Below are 21,086 nucleotides of genomic sequence, written 5' to 3'. Positions count from 1 at the left end.
ATATATGTATACACATTATATACATATATATATGTATATATATATATATATATATATATATATACATATATATATGTATATACACACATATATATATATATATATGTATATATATATATATATTATGATATATATATATATATATATATATATATATATTGCAGAAACCACACGGAAAATAAAGTTGGAATACCAAACGTTTTCGTCTATTATAACATCCTCAGAGTGTCGTAATAGAATGAAAACGTTTGGTATTCCGACTTTAATTTTCCTGTGGTTTCTGCAATATTATTTAGTCACACGTTATTGTGATTATTTTTGCACATATATATATATATATGTATATATGTGTGTGTGTGTGTGTACATCATATACTATATATATATATATATATATATATATATATACTGTATATATGGTTACATATTTATATATATATATTTTTTCCATATTATCAACCTCTATACTGGGTGACATTCAGTATGAGTTGTAATATATTTATATATATATATATATATATATATATATATATATATATAATAGAAACTGAAAGAGGAGACTCTATGTGTGAAGTTCACCTGACATTTAGGCCACAGCCCTAGGACCATTATATATGTGTATATATATATATATGTGTATTTACCTAGTTGTATTTACCTAGTTGTATTTTACGGGAAGGGGAGCTATGCTCGTGAGGTCCCGTCTTCATATCTCATTTTATCTAAACTATTTTTAAATTCATGTATTGTTTTTGCACACACCACTTTCTCATCTAACTTGTTCCAACTGTCTATTGCTCTGTGAGGAAAGCTGTTCTTTTTCAAATCTCTTCTATAGTTGTCTTTTTTTATTTTCTTTCCGTGTCCTCTTGTATTTCTGTCATCCCATTTTATCAGATTCTCTCTATCAGTAATTTCTATGCCTTTCATGATTCTGTAAATAGCTATCAAATCTCCTCTCTCTCTTCTTTGCTCTAGTGTCTGTAGTTTAAGTTTTTGTAGTCTCTCTTCATATGATAGTTTTGAGAGTGTTGGTGCCAGTTTAGTAATTGCTCTTTGTATTCTTTCAAGTTTTTTTATACATTTTTTTGTACTTGGTGACCATATCGTTGCTGCATATTCCAATCTTGGTCTTATCAGGGTGACTAGGATTTTCCTCACCATTTCTTCATCCAGGTATGTAAATGCCACTTTGATTGTTCTTATTAAATTATAAGTTTCTCCAAAAATCTTATTTATATGTTTCTCAGGTGACATATTATTCATAACAATGACTCCCAGGTCCCTCTCATTTTCTACTCTTTTTATTCCTTCTTCTCCCAAATTATATGATCCTGTTATTCTGTTTTTGCTTTTTCCAAATTCCATTATACTACACTTTTTTGTATTGAACTCCATCTCCCACTTCCTACTCCATTCTTGTACTTTATTTAGATCTCTCTGTAGTGATTCACAATCTTCTTCAGTTTTCACTCTTTTCAGTAATTTTGCATCATCTGCAAAGAAGCTCATATAGCTTTCAATTCCTTCATCCATATCATTAATATATATAGCAAACATTATTGGGGCCAGAACTGTTCCCTGCGGGACACCGCTTATTACTTCATTCCATTTTGAGTGCTGATCTCTTATCACTACTCGCATTTTTCTTTCTTGCAAAAAGTCTTCCATCCAATTTAGCAATTTACCTTGTATTCCTCCTTCATATTCTAATTTCTTAAGCAACTTCTTATGTGGTACTTTGTCAAAAGCTTTTTTTAGGTCTAGAAATGCACAATCAGCCCATCCATCTCTTTCTTGTATTATATCTATTAGCCTTGAATAGAAACATATTAAATTGGTGACGCATGATCGTCCTTGTCTGAATCCAAATTGCCTTGGATTTAGTACGTTGTTTTTTTCCAAGTATTTTACCCATCTACTTTTGATAATTCTTTCACATATTTTTGCTATTGTACTTGTTAGAGAGACTGGTCTATAGTTGGTAGGTTCTTCTTTATTTCCTCCTTTATATATAGGTACTATATTTGCTTTTTTCCAATCTTCTGGAACTTTTCCTTCTTTTAAGGAACTGCTTATTATGCTATGTATTTTGTCTGCCAGTTCATTCCTACATTCTTTCAGAATCCAGTTTGCTATTTCATCTGGCCCATGCGATTTTCTGACATCAAAATTACCCAAGTGTGTCAATATTTCATTCTTCGTTACTTCTATTTCTTCCATAGGGGGGACTTTTTCCTTCCACTCAATCTCTTCAGGTTGTATATTTTCCCTTGTAAACACTGATTTAAAATGTTTGTTCATAATTTCTGCCATTTCCATTTCCTCAGTGTATTCAACTCCCCCTTGTCTTAATTTCTCCAAGTCTTGTTTGTTTTTCAGTTTATTGTTTACAAATCTGTAGAATAGTTTTGGTTGATCTTTACACTTTTCTATAACATCTTTTTCATATTTTCTTTTTTCCTCTCTGCACTTTTGTACATATTCATTTCTATAACCAGTATATATTTTCCATTTTTCAGGTCTTCTGTCTTTTTTCCATCCGGTCCAGGCTTTGTCTCTTTTGTCTTTTAACTCCCTACAACTTTTGTTGTACCAGCATTTTACATATTCTTTTTCTTGTTTTTGTCTTGGGACATACTTTTCCACTCCTTCTTTGTAAATTTTTGTCAAAATATTCCATTTCTCTTCCACTGATGTTTCTTCTTTGTATATTTCTTCCCAGTTTTCTTGTTGGAAGAATTCTCTTATTTTATCAAAGTTTGTTTTTTCATACATCATTCTTCCTTTTCTATATTGTTCATTTCTTTTCATATATTTTTCTTCATTAAGTTCCAGTTCAATCAATATGTGGTCACTTTTACCTATTGGTGTTTTATATTCAATCTTGTCCACTATTCTAGGTTCAGATGTAATTATTAAGTCTAGCCTCGATGGTTCTTCTTCATTTCTATACCTAGTGTTCTCTTGTATCCATTGTGTCATTGAATGGTCAGTAATCATCTCAAGTAGAGCATTTCCCCATGAGTCATCACCACTCTTTACTGTCATTTCTTCCCAGCAGATTTCTTTGCAATTAAAGTCGCCCATCATAACTATTCTTCCTCCGTCTTCCATTATTTTAGTTAATGCTATCTTTGTGTCCTCTAACATACTTTTATGTTCATTCTCCTCCCATGAGGCTGTTTTCGGAGGCACATAGTTGATCACAAATTTTCTGCTCTTCTTATCTCGGTCTTCCACTTCTATCATAATCATCTCTACTGTATTCTTTCCATATATGACACCTTTCACGTTTATATCCTTCTTTGTCAGGAACATAACTCCACCCCCTTGTTTTTTCTCTCTGTTTCTAATCCAATAATTGTATGTATCATGTCCTACACTGTTGGGTGGTAGTGGGCCTTTTAATTTTGTTTCTACAATTCCCATTATGTCCGGTTCTTTTTCTTTCAAATAATCATTCAGTTCATTCAATCCTGTTATCAATCCATCTATATTTGTGTAAGACACTCTTAGTTTTCTGCCACTTCCATTGTGTTCTCTGTTTCCCTTATGTTTTTCTTTAGTATGTCGAACTGCTTTATTTTCATGTTCACTACTCTCCAATAGAATCTCTCTTTCTCTGACTCCGTTCTTTCCTCGTTTTTTGCCTTAGCTTCAATTCTTTTCTGCTTTTCTGCCTCTCTTTCCTCCTTATTCATTTCTCTTTTTATCCATACCTTTTTATATTGATCATTTGTTGCTAGTTTCCCTGTCTTGGATAGAATTTTCTCTGCCGTTGTTTGTGACCTGAATTTAATCTTAATTGGTCTGGTCTTATCTGTACTATATTTTCCGAGTCTGAATTTTTCCTCAATTTCCTTTATAATTTCTGGTTCATCTTCCTGGACTAATTTTAATAAACTGCTTACCCTTTCATTTTCCTCCTTGATTCTTGCGGTTCTATCTGGGTTATGTTTCTCTTCCATTCCTAATATAATTATACATTTCTTTTTGTCAGCTAATTCTCTTACTATATTCTCCTTCTGTCTCATCACTTTAATAACTGAGTCTTCATTATGTTCTTTCAATTGCTGTTTGACTATGTCAGTGAATGAAACCTTATTCCCTTCTTGAGTTATTCTCCAATTTTTAGCTTCTGTAGCTATTTTCTCACTGTTTTCATTACTATTCTTCTTCAATTTCTCATTCTCCTCCTTTACATTTCCTAACTGTCTTTTTAGGTCCTCTACTTCTTCAGTTAAGTTTCTGTTAGCCTTCTCTAGTTGTTCCAATCTTTCAATTCTTTGGAGAATGGAGCCTACATTACCTAACTTACGTTCCAAGTCCTCGATCACCTTATCAACTCTCTCCTCTAGTCTTATCAGTCTGGGGGGGGTTGTGTCCCCCCCACCCTCTTTAAATCCCTGGAACATATTCTCGTCACTTTCTACTGTATTTCTCCTCTCTATACTTCTAATCTTTACATTTTTATTTGCCATTTCGTCATCCGGTGGTCGTTTCATGTTGACCTTCCGCCCGTCTGCCTGGGCCAAGTCCTCCACATCCTCATTACCTTCCATTTCCCCAGTAATCCCTCCCCCTCTCCTCTTTCCTTACTTTCCCACTACCTCACGAGCAATTCCCCCCCCCCCTGCAAATACAAAAAGGCACTTCTCTTTGCGTTGGTATCCACAATCTGCACTTTTCTTCAGAGCGTTCGTCAAGCCGTCCGTTCGTTGAAAGTGTGTGTGTGTGTGTGTGTGTGTGTGTGTATAACTCTTGTCCAATACAACCAATAACACCTCTGAGGACAGTCCTGGCACTAGGGCTGAAATGTTGGGTAATAATCCACACACATCAAGTCTGCTTTTTACATCATTCCTACAATATATATATACACATATATATACATGTATATCTATATATATAAACACACATATGTATATAGGGAAATGGATGTGGGATGGATGCTAGAAAGCCATATTGGATGACAGATGACATGAAACTTTAATGGATGATAAGTCAATTAATCTATTGTTCAGGTTCTCTCTTACTGGAGACCCACAGCCCCCAGGCAACTGACTGCAGCCACTGGGTATGCCCATAAGTAACTCAATGATGAGATTTTCTAGAGTGATTTGGAGTGAGTGAATATGGATGATGATGGATGTCATGCTAAGGACCTATAGCTAAACATAAAGAGTGAATGGATGCCAAACTGTACAAATGTTTTAAATGTGTGAGACTGTGTAGATGTACGTATGTGCCATGAAACTGTAGTTGGTATGAAGCTATTTCAATATTGTCAAATTATGAAAAATCACAAAAGCTCACAAATATACGAAGACCAAGCAAGAAACAATTAAGTGGAAACTGTGTTCTTTCTCTGCATATATATGATTCAAAAAGCTCACAAATGGTATATTTGTGTGTGTGTGCATGTGCGTGTGTGTGTGCATGCTAATTGTTTGTTTGTTTGTATTTGCATGTGTGTACGTAAAAAGATGTGTGTCCATGTGTATGTATGCACATGTGTGTACTGTGCATGTATTTGTACATGTGTGTGCATGCAAGTATGAGGTATGCAAATTGTGCATGTGCGTGCATGCGAGCATGTGTGTGTTTGTTTGTTTGTGTGCATGTCTGTGTACGTGCATGTGTGTGCAAGAAGCAGAGCCCATGAACAAGGGTCCAACGGGAATTCATACTTCAATTGCAAAAATCCACGAAGTTCCTGACAAGCATTAACAAGATGAGGATGACATCAGAGTTCCTCCTTGTCTTGGATCAATTTCTTGGAATCACTATCTGACCTATGGAACACACAAGCTCATGGTGAAGACAAAGACATTGATATGTGAGGAAGGACGCACTAAGGCTTGAGACCAGAGGGATTTCTTGTTTTTCTTCCCTGTTGATGTTGACAAAGGTTCCTGTGAAGGAGAGCCATACAACCCAATGGTTGACCTCAACCTCAGTCTTATAAACAACTCTCAGACTTTGTTTATTTTATGTACAAAAACCCCCTGACAAGGCTCCTATAGCAAATACTGTACATTATGAATACTTAAGAATAATACTTTGCACTAATGCACAAATATGTATGTATACTCATTCGCACATTTAAGTTTGAAAGAAGACATGTACACATACACAGACAGACAGACAGACACACACAGACACAGACACACACACACACACTCACAGACAAGACAGACTCATATGTGCAAATGCACTTATACATGTGCACACACACACACACATCCTGGCTGATGCCAAGCATTGTCATTGCACGTGGCTTGTGGAGAATTGTTGTCATGACTAGTTACAAGGAGGCCTTCGCTTGTATACCCTCACTGCTTGCACCACTTCCTTCCCCTCCTTCCCAACTGGGGGGATTGGGTGGGGGGTAAACACTCAACAATCACCTAGATATTGGGAAACCTGAGGATTCTCCAAATGACAACGATCTTGCCTACTTGGTGGCTACGCAGAAGAAGAAGAATTCAAAGTTGCATAGACGATGTTCGAAAACACTACACCAAAATACAGATTTTCAAAAATCATCATAGTAAGTCAAAATATTATTTGTCCAGCATTGTCTAGTTTTGCACACAAACTTTTTGCACCTCCTTGCTGGCTATTTCCATCTACGGGGAACTAAACCCATATTGTTATAATCAGGCTGGCCCTTTTCAATGTGGTTTAAAATATTTTTAGTACACTGATAGGATCCATAGAGTCAAAATCGATCTCCACAAAGTTCGGAAATTCGACTTGGCTGGACACTTTTTATCAAACACGTGTTTCCCTCTTTGGAGAGTCATCTCCGTTCCCACTATCACCCTCCTCCTCCTTCTCCTCTTTCTTCTCCCTCTCCTTCTCCTCCTCCACCTGCTCATTCACTCTTTCTGCCACGGCATGACTCTCCTCCTCCTCCTCCAGCAAGGACTTATTGTCACTACTGTGGACATCATCATTCCTTGCCAGGGAGACCTTGTCCTCCTGTGGGAGGACATTTGTGCTGGGTTGTGATTCGTCCAGGATCTGCGAAGTCACTGTGGAGTTCAATAAGTCTGGATTTGTGATGTGTGGACTCCCTGGGAAAGGTGTGTTTCCTGATTGGGCTTCACTGGACTGGAAGTGTTGGGGACCACTCTTTGTTGTACTTGGGGCGGGACTCTGGATGGTGCTATGTATGGGGCTGTGACCCTGTGATGCAGTGGTGGCAGTAGTGGGACTAGTCCTACTGGGTGGTGGACTGGATACAGTGGCAGTGGGAGTTGGGCTGTGTGGTGTACTGTGCACCAGACTTGGTGCTGTGCTGCTGTGGTCCTCAATGTTTGCAGAATCACTAAACATGTCCTGCGCATGTAAGCCATGGTCTCTGGTCATCCCAGATGCTGGAGTCTCTTCTTGGTTGACTGGACTCTCACTCAAGTCCAGAAGAAAATCCTCATGCTGCTGAAGAAAAGTAGGGATGTGATCTTCAAATGATGACAGTTGTTGTTGTTGTTGTTGTTGCTGCTGCTGCATGTGCTGGAAGATAAATGGTTGGCTAGTGGTGTCACGGCGGTAGGGGTGGTGGTGCTGGAAGGACTCAGGGGTATTGTGGTGTTCTGGCGTGACATGGCTCGGTGTGGTGGTGTGGTGACTTGGTGTGTTGTGGTGACTTGGAGAGCTGGTAAGGCTGGAAGAACTCTGAAGTCCCCGTTCAGGTGTGTTCTGGTGGAGACGGTGGAGGGGGGAGTCATAAGAGGAGTCAGTGATGACAACACTGCCCCGTGGGCTGGTTCCAACAGCTGGATCCATGCTTGCACTGCTGGCACTGCCATCAATGCTGCTGTGACCACACATGCTCCCCATCTCACAGGCACTGCCTCCATCACACATGCTACCACCATCACACCCACTCATTGCGTCGAAGACATTGATGCGCTCCTCTCCAGCACCATCACACCAGGACACCTCCCCACCCTCGCTGTCCCATGCAGGGCACGAGGAGTCTGGCCCCTCACATGCCTGCAGGTCAATGCTGCCGCGGTCCAGGTTACCTTCGCTACCACTGCCTGGGTCCTGACTCTCCCCACTCAGCTCCTTTGGGTTTTGTGGGAGCCTCCAGGTCCGGTTGCTTTGTGCAAGTACATGAGGCCAAATCCCCTCAGGGAGCTTTGTTCCACCACCGCCACCACTGCTACTGCCACCACTCCCTTTCAAACTCCCAGTCCTGTCCACCGTATCCATGTTCGTCTCCAGTACCACTTGGTTCTTTGGAGTTGCTATGGTGCCTGGGTCCTGAGGGTATACCATGTATTGCCTCTGTGCGTCCACACCCTCAGACTCAGAGCTACGCCTGCTGTGGTAAAGGGCGCCAACCAGGGCATCGGTATTGGAAACCATGTGGTTGATCATGACTGGGGAATGACTATGGTAAGGCCAGTCCAGGTTTTCCTTGACATTACTAACAATGCCAACACTACCACCGCCACTGCTCCCACGAGATCCGGACCGCTTCCGTCTTGGCCTCCCACTTTTTGTACGGTCTCGCCCACCAGTCCGGTGCCGGTGATGGTACCGATCACGTGGTGTACGGCTCTTGTCTGTCATCTTGGACATGGCCGTGCCATCTGAGTGGAAGGAGTTCCGGTCACTCCCCTGACCAAGAAGGAGGTCCCCGCCCTCTCCTTGCATGGGTGGGAGGTGGTGTCCGAACGAAGATGGGTTCACATTAGCGTTGAAGATGGGTGGAAGGTTCTGCCCCTGGACCATACTGGCCATCAGGAACGAGGTCTCTGGGTGAAAGTGAGAGGCATGACGGTGGCCCACATGTTGGCCCAACTGCGCTTCCTGTGGGCCAAGGTAGTTCAGGTGATGTGGCAGACATGCAGAAGACTCCTTTTCTGGGTAGTCATGCAGGGAGTTCTGGCTTGTGGCCAAAGAGTTAACCTGAGACTCTTCCATGATGTTGGGGAAGGAACCTCCCCTTCTAATGGGGCTCTGGAGATTATCTGAGGGACACCTTGGCTTCCGGGGCATGGTTGACCACTGCCGGTCTGCCGACTCGTAGCTCTTTGGTGAGAAACCACCATCAGGATAAGCACCCTGGGAGTAGACGCGGTCCCTTGTTGGACCCAGAACACAAAGGACCTCTGCAGTATCTTTGGTCACCTGTTTGCCTGCAGACATGTGTGGAGGAAGGTAGCCATACATGGAGTCAACATGGATGTTGGTGTTGTTGACCTTGCTTGAAGCTCCAAGGAAGGAGGACTCAAAGTTCTGATCAGAGTCAGACTTGATGGAGCGTGGCATCTTTGGCTTGTAAACGGTTGAGTTACAGTCACTGTCTGTCTTGTTGGCATCCAGGTTGTTCTGCTTGACCATCTGCCGCAGTCGCTGCTTCTGAAAGAATTTTTTGGCCACACCAAGTTGCCTCGGGTTGTAGAACATTTCTGGGGCAAAGTGCATCGAGTTATCAGTCATGGCCCCAAGTCGGGTGCTCAGAAGGTGGCTGTTGTTGGAGCTCTTGCTGATGCTGTCCTGTTTGTTGGAGGCCAGGATGCTGTGTGAGAGTGAGGAGGACTTGTTTGTCTGGTGGGTGTTGGAGGACTCCAGACTTTGGGTACTGGTGGCCATTGGTGGTGATGCAATGTTGTTGGCAGCCATTAGGTGGGTTGCACTACTGCTATTGTTGTTATTGTTGTTGTTGGGTGACCCGGTCACCTCATGGCCTTCGTCATCCTTGTCGTGCAAGGGGGTGCCCTCGCAGTGACATGAGCATGTTCTCCATGCCTCCCAGACATCGCTTCGGCTTACACAGAAGAAAACAAAAATGAAGCAGCCTAGGCTGCTGGCGCAGATGGCATAAGCAATGCTGAAGATGGTTGTGTGGTATGGGATAGCAAAAGGTGCAGCTGTTGTGATGGCTGCAGAGGCCCATGTCAGGATGAAGAGGAGCAGTGTGACCACATGAGCCCTCAACTGCGTCAGGGGGCTGTGTTGTGTGTCTGCCACACTGGCTGTTGAGTCAGAGGAGGCAATGCTCAGTTCATCTCCAACCCCACCACTGGTGGCGCCTCCAGCCTCTTCATTGTCCTCAGGGCTGTGGGCCTCTAGTAACTCGAGTTCTGTTGTCTCTGTGGCCCCTGTGGCCTCTGAATAACTGACCCGACGTGACCCAAGGAGGCAGTGGGTCAACAGAAAGAAGACAAAGAGAATGAAGACCAGCGCTGCTGTTGGGGCATAGAAGGCCCCAAGGCTTGGGCCCCAGGCAAGAAAACAGTAACTGTAGCCACCATACTGCTGCAGGTTAACAGCAGCTGAGATGCCACAGACAATGAGGGCAATGCCCCATCCCACCAAGTAGAATCGGAGCATTGGCTTTGGGGGCAGCGGCATATCTGGCGGTGGGTCATCTGGGGGAAGTGGCGGCCGAAGGGCCTTGGCTACCTTCTTGTAGAGGTTACTGACAGTGACAATGATCCAGAGGAGGACACATGTTGTCAGGTAGTGGAGGGCCACACCTACACCCTGGCAAAGATGTGGGTTCTCTGTCTGATACACACCAGCAGTGAAGAGGGCCACAAGGAAGAGGAGGGCAATCCACGTGTTCACAAAGGAGTGCTTGTTCTTACCCATTGTATTGATGCGGTGTTGGTGTGCAGCCCATGTTACAATGGATGCTACCAGGAATGCCATGCAGACACTGCTGCCAACATAGACGCCAGGGGCGCTCAATTTGAATTCAGCACCCCGGAGTCCTGCTTGGCTGTGGTGTTGTGATGACATGTCTTGCAGGAGGCCAAAGTGAGCCAACCGGTTGCACCGGAACATAATAAGCGTGCTGAGCATGTCAGTCATCTTGCAGCCTCGGTTAGTCCAGTTACCATGACCGTGGTTGGCTGAGGCATTCCACCAGACAGCTCTGATGTCACGACTGTAGATGGCAGAGCGAAGAGTCACATACAGGTCATCATGCATGGCTGATATCTCCTGGCCATTGATGCGAACACCAATGACTGGGGATGTCAGTTCCCAGGAATCCTCATGGCTACCACCGTCATTGGAGTTGCCACCAACACGAGGGAACAGGTGGGCTGAAGTGTATATCCACACCTGCAGCTTGATGGATGTGGCATCCCCAAGGGTGACGCTGCTCACTGACCTCGTGGTCACTTCGGGAACACTTCCAGGGGCTGGCTCAATGGCACTGCTGGGGGACTCCGTGCTGTACCTGACCTCATACAGAGGTGACTCAGGGAAGTGGAGCTGTGCATCAAGGATCTCATCATCAGAGCTGAAACCAGAAAGAAAGAGAACTGTACTTTTAAGCAGGGGGGGGGGAGAGAGAGAGAGAGAGAGAGAGAGAGAGAGAGAGAGAGAGAGAGAGAGAGAGAGAGAGAGAGAAAATCCCACCACAGCAAAATTGAATACTAAGTTATCTTTGAATATACATGGAATTGTTGAAAAATTATTTTGCCATATTTAGCACAGGAGTGGGGGAGCATATCTTGTTGTAGGATGGCTCTATTGTGCATGGATTCTACAAGTATGATGCTTCTGTTGCTAGATGCAATTTCCACCTGTACCCTGTTGTTTGTTTACATAACAGAAGCCAGTGATCAACTGACAGGTTGCATCTGTTTTGTCAACCAGTGCCATTAATTTGTTTATAATCTTTATTATTCTTATTTACTATATAATACTGTTTGTAAATCTTTAATTATTTTCTACCTATCACTAACACTATGCCTTGAGGGATTAAAGAGTGTAATGAGAAATAAATATTTGGGAATGGATGCTAAAAGGAGACTGTATGTAGGAGTGATTGGGCCAACAGCACTGTATGGGGCAAAAACACGGAACATAAGAGAGGAAGAGTTTAAATGTGTTTGAGATGAGGTGCCTGTGAAGTATGGTAGGGGTTATGAGGCTGTAGAGTGAGAAATGAGGAGCTGAGGAGGAGAATGGGGGTGGAAAGGGAGTTGGGAGATAGGGTTGATGAAAGAATATTGAGATGGTTTGGACACATAGAAAGAATGGGTGAAGAAAGATTAGTAAAAGAGGTGTGGAAGGCAGAGGTGGAAGGAGTGAACATGAGGGGGTGACCAAGGATGAGGTGGATGGATTGATGGTGTAAAATGGGCACTGCATGAGGGGATGGGGGTTGATTAAATGAAGCAGCCTTGCTGTGGATGTGCTGTGTCTTGCTACATTACTTCTGGCCCAGGGCAGTGGGCAAGATGCAGGGATGACCCGTCATCCTGAAGGAGCCAAGAAAAGGGCGAGGGAGGGGTGGTGAATGGGAATGGAGTATGTGGGGATGAAATGGGTGTGAGTGGATTTATGCCTTTACCTTTGGCTACTTCTCTTATAAGGGGAAAAAAGCCCTTGGTATACAGATAAATAGAAAAGGTTGGCAAAAATTTAGGTGCATCTTATATGTTTATACGCTTTATGTTTCTGAAAATATTGTACTTTGCCAACCACTAACTCTACACTTATGAAATGAGCAACAGCAAAGTACCCGGTAGTTCTTTAGTCACTAGTTCAATAGCCACCCATACAGCCTACCTGAGATTGTCACCTTATCAACACTGAAAAAATGCTAATCTCCCTCCCAAAATACAAAATATTCATTTTCCCATGATGCAGCCATCCCACAGAATATCTAGAAGAAACTGTTAATATGTCACAGCTACAGTTTCTATAAGGTGGCAAGCCTTACCATTCTACATAATACTGATCCATTTGCCTTCCATTTGGTGAAAACTCATATATTCTACAAGAATGATATAGAGTCTTTTCTTGGTAAATTACTTCCAGTTTCCTATTACTGATTTAAAAGTCCTTCAAGGTTTAGAGACCTATAGAGTTTGAACATGCTATGTGACTCTGATCCATAGGAGCATCTCTAGTCCCTATAGCAGTGGCTGCGCAAAACTAAGAGGTCGATACCTGAGGTCTGTTTGTATTAAATATATAATTAACCCCCAGAGTACCTGTATCCATTACACTTTATTAAGTTAACCATTAGGTGCTTGCTGTGTTCAAGTGACAATGGTAGCATCAAGCTACTGATTGTGACATGGTATTGCCAATTGTTTTCTAAGCCAACTCTTGTGTCCAACTCTGCTGTAAAAAGGCAGAACACAAAAACCAAAAATATGATTTTTGCCATTTTGGCATCTATGGAATCAGCAGAAAGAGATGAAACTTATTCTTCTAGTGTGTTAATCCTGTCTTACCATTATATCAGGGTCTCAACAGGCAGACTGCATTAACTCAACATGTTTTCTACGTTATTAGAAGACATAGTGCATTGACTATTTGCTTGACATTTTGTAGGAATCTAATGCCACAAAGCAACAGTTCTAATGTCAATCCCCAGGTTTGCAAAACTACAAGATACAGATATAAGCAGCAAAAAAGCAATGAGCATTCAAGCTTTTACCACTGATTTTTTTCAAAACAAGGATTTTGAAGTTAATTCATTTTGACTTTTCATGGCAGAACTCTGCACTCACCTGTATGGATGTGAGTAATTATGTGCATTGCATCGGAACTGACGCTCCACAGAATGACTTGACCGTCTGTACCATGTGCACGTTAACCCAGAAAGCGAGTCCGGCCGAAGGGTGAGCTGGTGGACCTCAACTCTGGGCTTGGAGGCTGCAGGCTGAGCAGGTAACCACTCAACCAGATCCACCATGGTCGAAATGATGCGGCTGCAAGCAAAGTCTTCCATTTCTGCTTGGCGGAGCAGAGCTGAAATGTAAAGTTTCCATTTGGGGCTTACAATTTTATCCTGAGCACACCAACTAACTTTTATATGGTATACATATATTCCTAAGACATATCCTTCTCCAGAGTACAAAATAATTCCAACAATTAATGAAAAAGTTACTGGTTGTATTATCCACACATGTTATAGTATTCACTTACATTTCCTGGCTGACAGAACGTTGTCTACCAGGTCCACGATAAGGCTTGCTGCCTTGCGGTCAACAAGTTGTGGCAGGAGTGATGTGTACTTGCGGAGGGTAAGTGAGAGGAAGACCACATCCATTGGGTCCTGGAACACAGAACCATCACGGGTGAAGTCCCTGAGTCTTCGGGCATGGTCTGCCAGGTTCTTCACATTGGAAACTTCACTGAAGGCAGATTGCTGCAGGATGCGAGTGGTCTTTGAAATGAAGGGGCATTGGGTGGTGTTTAGCAAAGTCCACTTGCCATCCTCACCACAGGTGTGGCGGGCCTGCTGTGGTGCCGGGGACAGGCCTGTGCAGTCAAGGGTCACGGTAACGCCAGCCATGGTTTTGGGCCACAGATAAGTTCCCTTATTGTTGATCGTCTCTGCACCAGAAAGAAACACAAGGATCAAATCTAGCTGTCTACTCTCCTTCCTCCATGTCAACCATGTACATTGAACACATATAGACATTTGATGGGTAAATAAATCCTCCAGTCAATACCAAGAAAGTACTGAAGAGTAATACTAATGACCCACTTTCGGAGAAGAATAAGTGAAAGTAAAAAGATCCGTATATTTCGATCACTAACTGCTGAAGAGGATCACAGTTAGTGATTGAAATATGCAAATTTTTTTACTTCGCTTATTCTTCTCTGAAAGTGGGTCATTAGTATTATTTGACCAATGTGCTACGACATTACTTTGTTGTTTTACTGAAAAGTATACAAAAACAAATGGAACAAGAATCACAACTTTGAAGAAGATGAAGAAGAATAAAATAAAATAAAATAAAATAAATAAATAAGGATAAGTATGAGCTGAGGCTGTTAACTGCTTCAGCATGGCATCATACTCCATGCAGTTGAAGGAAGGAACTCTAAAATGAGGGGAGATCTCAATCTGGCCAGAATTCGAGGGGGGGATGCTCAAACTGGCCAGAGTTCATCCCCCCTCAGCAGCATAAAACCACCTATCATTAGCATAAACAAAATCAATACAGTATGACACTATACTGAGGAAGTTCGATGTTATGGGTCTTAAGGACAGGCTGTACATAAGGATATAACCACTTACGGTTAAAGTCACAGTACTTGGTGTCATGTGAGATGACAAAGACGCTGATGCTGCGGCTATGGTTGCCAGCCCGACCCTTGACCAGACACGACCACTCGCCGCTGTGGGATCCATCCAGGCGGCCGATCTCCACTTTGCTGTCAAGCCAAATAGGGATACTGCACATCATTGATTTGGTCAAAAGGCTGGTGAATATGGGTTTTAGTACTGTGGTTATTTGGGACTGGTTTGGGGATGGAGTAGGTTCAGTGGAGTAGGGGGAATTGGGATGGGTAGGGTGGGAAAGGGGAGGAAGGAGGTTAAAAGGAGGAATGGGGGATGAAGAGGAAGAGGGATAGGGAAGTTCAGCAGAAAAATTATGTCAGCACTCCTAATGATGGCATATGAAGACCATATTTGCTATCTTACCATTTGACACCTATCTAATGTCTGAAAAATTGAGCTGAGGGAGCAGGTGGCTATGTCCAAAATGGGGTTTTGACCAGTTAAATCCTTCCTCAAGCCAGGGTCTGCCTCCTTAGACCCAGGAGAACTTGAAGTCAAGGCATTTTGCTCACATCCCCATCAGGAGAGGAACCTTTATATCTTGCTGGTGAGACTCACACCACCCACCTTTCAAGGGCATTGCGGTTCGGCTCGGTCCGGATGACGGCACCACGCTGCTCCTCTTTGAGATGGAGGTCCTCCCACACCCACACGACCTCTGGCAGCTCTTCCTTGTCGTAGGACACCCGGCATCGCAGCTGTAGCGAGTCTCCTGCGAAGACGAGCTGGTCCCGATGAGGCTCGAGTTCCACCAGAGAGGTCCCCATGTTACCAATGCCGCCATCTGGCAAAGGGATGGTGGGAGGGTGTCAGATGAGGTTACATGGGTCAATAGGAAAGAGGTACATAAACTTGGAGTGAAAATGAGAAACAATGGGAATGGTGATGAAAAGAAAATGAAAGAGAATGAGAGTGAAAATGGGGATAAGAAAGAAAATGAGGAAGAGAATGAGAAAGGTAGTGAGAGAATAGGAAAGAGAGAGATAGAGAATGAGAAAGACAATGAAAAAGAGAACAAGAACAAGAAAAAGTGTGAGAATGAAAATGACAAAGAGAGATAAAGAGGTGTGAGAGAGGTGCATGTCACATGTCACCACAAAGTGCTCTTGGAACAGAGAGATGAATGAGGCACGTGAAGGCTGTTGGAAGAGAGAGGAGGAGAATGGTGAGGTTTAGTGAGTGGTGACTATTGCGGGAGAGGAGGGAAGAATCTGATACAAGAATGGTTGAGGCTGCACCTTTGCAAAGAAACGCTGAGGGGCAACACGTGACTTTCGCAAAGGAGTGGCCAATCTCCTCTTAACACAGACTCACCCTTACCACAAATCCAGGATCTTCTCGTTGTTTTCACTGTAGGTTTCCAAACTCTACATCTAATTTTCCAACCCTAAAAAGAACCCAATTACCCAAACTCCCACCAAGTCTTGATACCCATCAACTATGAAAGCCATCTTAAAACTCACCCTGACACCCACAAACCCCAACCTCTACCAACCCTACAACCCAAACACCCACCACCCTTAAAACTTCCTAACCATGACACCCACCAACAACCCCGAGTATCCTAAAGCCGGCCACACACGTGCAGTTTAAACTGACAGTTACAACTGTTCAGTTATAACTGCCAGTTGAAACTGCACGTGTGTGGGTATCTCAGTATCACTGAGATACCCACACACATGCAGTTTCAACTGACAGTTATAACTGAACAGTTGTAACTGTCAGTTTAAACTGCACGTGTGTGGCCGGCCTAAGACGTGCCAATCCCAACACACTGAAGTCCCTCCTGACCACGGCACCTCCCGGTACTTACTGCATAGGTCCTCCCGTCGGAGCTTCTTGATCATCTGGTTCTTGTGGTTCAGGTCTCGACAGGTGGACGAGGGCGACAGCCGGAAGGCCCCCTGCTGGACGGCTTCGCCCAGCCACGCCAGGTGGCACCCGCATGACAGCTGGTTGTTGGATAGATCTCTGTGGATGAAAGAGATTGGGTGAGCGAGTACATCGGATCATGGTACCAAAATTAGATTAGGTAACAGCTAATCACTGACAAGCGTGACTTAGAAAGTTCTCTATCATCACGGGTCCCATGTTCCAGGACAGGCTAGGCTGTTAATGAAAGCCTGCTGGAGTCACTGCACCTTCTAATATCAACACATCAGTCAAAAGCAGATTATCATTATGAACATAAATGTTTTTATATACTCACTTTTATTTACTTGTTTATTTGATCATTATTTTGTATACACATATATATGCTTTATGTATTATATACATATATTATATATATATATATATATATATATATATATATATATATACAATATATATATATACAATATATATATATACAATATATATATATATATATATATATATATATATATATATATATATATGTGTGTTACATGATATTACTTGACACATCAATTAACTCTACGCAACAACAAAACAGCCTCCATCCCCTGCTATACAGAGTAAGAATAACGTAATTACGCTTTGACAATAATAGTCACCCCTTTGAAGTTTTGAAAGAAAACCAGCACGCCACACGCACCTGTATTCCATATTGCCTCAACTACCCCATTTTCTAAGCAATGTAAACACATTATAATATTACTGTGATTTATATTTACAAAATTCACATCAATAATTTTTCTCGTGAGCGCATTATTGTGACGATCATGCAACGCCTATAAACTTTCTGCAAGGAAACAAGGAAACGTAACAAAATCACAACCCAAAAATGAAATATACAAATATAGGATTATATTCCTATTTTCTCTTGTTAACTTGAAATTACTCTTTGACACCAGAAGTAGAATTAATATGTTAGACAATTATACACGTGAGATGATATATAGGTGAGGAGCCTAAGGTAGGAGACGCTGAATGGCTGCGGCCGAAGGCGTCACCTTTGCCCTATTATGCACTTTAGTGTTGGGGGCAGGTGACAGACAGTCACTGCTGGGAATCGAAGAGAAGTGCGGGATTCGAACGCAAAGTGAGCGAATGCGTGACCAGTACGCTTCTGATGACGTCACTAACTGTAAACACACACGAGGGCAAGAAAGGAAGTTGCTAATGCGTATACATAATGGGTGAGGCAGCTGGACTCTCAAGGCCAAACGAGGCAAGACAAGGGTGAACCAGCTGCAGCCAGTCGAGCAGCTGGTGGCCGGAGGTCAGGAGAGGGAAAACGCACATAATTCGTCAGCAGAATGTTGACGAAATGTAACGAAAGAAGGAAGGAAGGAAGAAAAGGAAAACAGGAATGGATGAAGGATGAAAAGAATGAATGAATGAATGAATGAGTGAATGAAGAGGGTAGAGAGAAGATAAAATGACATAAATGAGTGAATGAAGGCAAGAACGGGGGAAGGGAGAAAGAAAGGAAGGTAAGAAAGAAGGAAAACAAGAGAGAAGAATGAAAATAATTAATAAATGAATGAAGGGAGGAAATAGGAAGAAAAATAATTGAATGATTGATTGAAGTGAAGGATAGTAAGAAAAAAAAACAGGGAAGGTAGGAAGGAAAGGAGGACAAAATGAAAGGAAGGAAGGAAGGAAGGAAGGAAAGATGATAGACTGGAAGGGATATAGAAAGATAGAAAGGAAGGAGAGTGAAAAAAAAGAAGGAACGAAGAAAAAAAGGATGGAATGGAAAAAGGAAAGAAGAGGAAAAGGAATGGGAGAACAAAGGAAGACAGGAATGAAAAAGGAAGGAAGGAAGAAGCCAAAGAAGGAAGCAACACGGAGAGAAGGGTAAAAATGTAGATAGGATGACAAAGATGAAGAGCCAAGTTTGGTAGAAGAAGGCAAACGGTGTTCTAAACGAAAACAAAACGACAAAAGAAGAAAAGGGGAGGAATGAAAGGAGGAAAAAGGGAAACAATAAAAAAAAAAAAGAGGAGAGACAGGATAAATACGAAGACAGCGATGAAGAGAGAGAGAGAGGGTAAGAGAGAGAGCAGGATTGGACAAAGGGCGCAAGCACAAGCAGCGGGAAGCAAGACGACGACGGCGATACAGGGAGGAGATAATACATAACGGAAATAGAAAAGGGGGAAGAAGAAGAAGAAGAAGAAGAAGAAGAAATGGAGAGGAGAGGGGAATAGGGGAGTCGTTCGCGGCGCAAATGTAGAGGGGAAACGAGGGAATACGGAGGAGGGGAGAAAAAGAGGAAAGAAGAGGAAGAAAGGAGGATCGGAGAAGAGAAAAAAATAGTGAAAAACGGAGAGGAAAGAGAGTGGAGGAAGAAGAAAGACGAAGAGGAAGAAAAGAGGATCGGGAATAGAAGAGGAAAATAAAAAGGAAGGGGAGGACGGAAAAGAGGGAGAAGAGAAAAGAGCGAGAGAAAGAGAAACAAAAGAGAAGAAAGGTAGGAGAGGAAAGAGGGATGAGAAGGAAAATAGAAAACAGTGGAAAGAGCAAAGGATAAGAAAAGAGACGGACAAGGGAGAGTGGAAAAAAAAAAGAGGGGGGAGACAGATGGAGAGGAATGAGTGAAGAGAATACGAAACGAAAGAGAAGAAAGAGACGTGGAGGAGGAGGAGGAGGAGGAGGAGGAGGAGGAGGAGGGCTATGACGCACATTTTCGAATTTGCGTTTTCTGGCTAATGGCCGCTCGATGATTTGATTCAACCCGAGGTGGGGGGAGGAGTCACAATCAAAACCCACGACCAAAAATCGCCAGCCGGTCTTAGAAAAAAATCAACGAAAGGCTCAACCTAGTTAAGAAGAAAAAGTAAAAAATATAATGCAAAAACAGCGATATTTTCTTTAAACTCGTTCAAACTGGTTTAAAAGCAGTATCCGGTTAAGTCTAAACTCCCATAGCATTGCTCGCTGGTGGGATTAACAACGAGGATCCCGCGAGACGAATGTCAGATAGATTCGTCTCCCTCCCATGCCCGTCTTCAACCCATTCACCCCTTACTGGAGGTGCAGCCCCAAGGGGCTGGCACTCGGTCTCCGGACTGAGCCCAAGATCTCTCCATCAATTGCAACTGTACTTGTTACACCTTTTCTCACACGGAAAGCTGACAACCGAGGACTGGTCTCCTCCCCATACCACTTTCAGCCGGTGATATAGAAACAGCCTAACATTCACAACACAAACAACACTCCAAAGTTTCTTCCCAGAGAGATCTGTAGGAGGGCCCGGGGACCGTTGTCAGCCGCTGTGAGGCTGCGGGCTTCCAGCTGGGCCTCCATGAGCTCTTTCGGAAATACGTTGGTGACGAGTTTTGCAGATTTAGTCCTGGATGCCGCCGCCGCCGCCGGGCGGACGGCTTCATTCAGCTGCTGAGAGAGACCCCTGCAGGACCCCCCGGGGCGTGACCCAAAGGATTGGTTCGGCCCAGGGCGGCCGGCACAACTTCCTTCCCTTCCATGACCTCGCCTCACCACCCATCCCTCTGGCTAATAACTAATTGATTAGGAGGTGGTTTTATTTCGACAGAAGAGGTAAGGAGGTGAAGAGATGAGAAGGTGATGATGAGGTGAGGAGATGGGGAGGTGAAGGGATGAGAAGATGAGGAAGTGAGGGGATGAGGAGGTGAGGAGTGGAGGATATGAGGGTGTGAGGAGGTGGGGAGATGAGGTGATGAAGAGATGAGGGGATGAGGACGTGAGAACGTAACGACGTGAGGAGGTGAGGATATGAGAAGCTCTGGGGATGAGGAGATGAGGGGATGAGGAGATGAGGGGATGAGGAGATGAGGGGATGAGGATGTGAGGGGATGAGGATGTGAGGGGATGAGGACGTGAGGGGATGAGGACGTGAGGGGATGAGGAGATGAGGGGATGAGGACGTGAGGAGATGAGGTGATGAAGGTGGTGAGGAGATGAGGACGTGAGGGGATGAGGACGTGAGGGGATGAGGACGTGAGGAGATGAGGTGATGAAGAGGTGAGGGGATGAGGACGTGAGGGGATGAGGACGTGAGGGGATGAGGAGGTGAGGATATGAGAGGCTCTGGTGTTGTTTGTTCAACAATGGTAATGGAAAAC

The 21,086-nt window shown here is 43.3% G+C and overlaps 1 protein-coding gene across 4 annotated transcripts in view; it reads right to left on the bottom strand.

Moving 5' to 3' along the window:
- Window positions 1–4,743: 4,743 nt before the first annotated feature.
- Remo (Remoulade) overlaps window positions 4,744–21,086 on the bottom strand; it is a 119,257-nt gene continuing 102,914 nt past the window's right edge. For 3 of the 4 annotated variants that reach the window (XM_076199679.1, XM_076199681.1, XM_076199680.1), the window contains exons 7-12: window positions 16,886–17,043; window positions 15,640–15,856; window positions 15,028–15,185; window positions 13,926–14,336; window positions 13,508–13,748; window positions 4,744–11,277 (exon numbers count right to left, since the gene is read on the bottom strand). In XM_076199679.1, coding sequence (XP_076055794.1) covers window positions 6,780–11,277; window positions 13,508–13,748; window positions 13,926–14,336; window positions 15,028–15,185; window positions 15,640–15,856; window positions 16,886–17,043 — 5,683 coding nt within the window. In that variant the 3' untranslated portion in view covers window positions 4,744–6,779. The remainder of the gene's footprint in view (window positions 11,278–13,507; window positions 13,749–13,925; window positions 14,337–15,027; window positions 15,186–15,639; window positions 15,857–16,885; window positions 17,044–21,086) is intronic. The other variant, XM_076199682.1, reaches the window with a different exon arrangement.

This window comes from Oratosquilla oratoria, chromosome 16 (assembly GCF_046742065.1).
Source record: "Oratosquilla oratoria isolate Oo_2021 chromosome 16, ASM4674206v1, whole genome shotgun sequence".
Classification (NCBI taxonomy): domain Eukaryota; kingdom Metazoa; phylum Arthropoda; class Malacostraca; order Stomatopoda; family Squillidae; genus Oratosquilla; species Oratosquilla oratoria.
The sequence above is the reverse complement of the archived record's forward strand: the minus strand, read 5'-3'. Positions and strand labels throughout refer to the sequence as shown.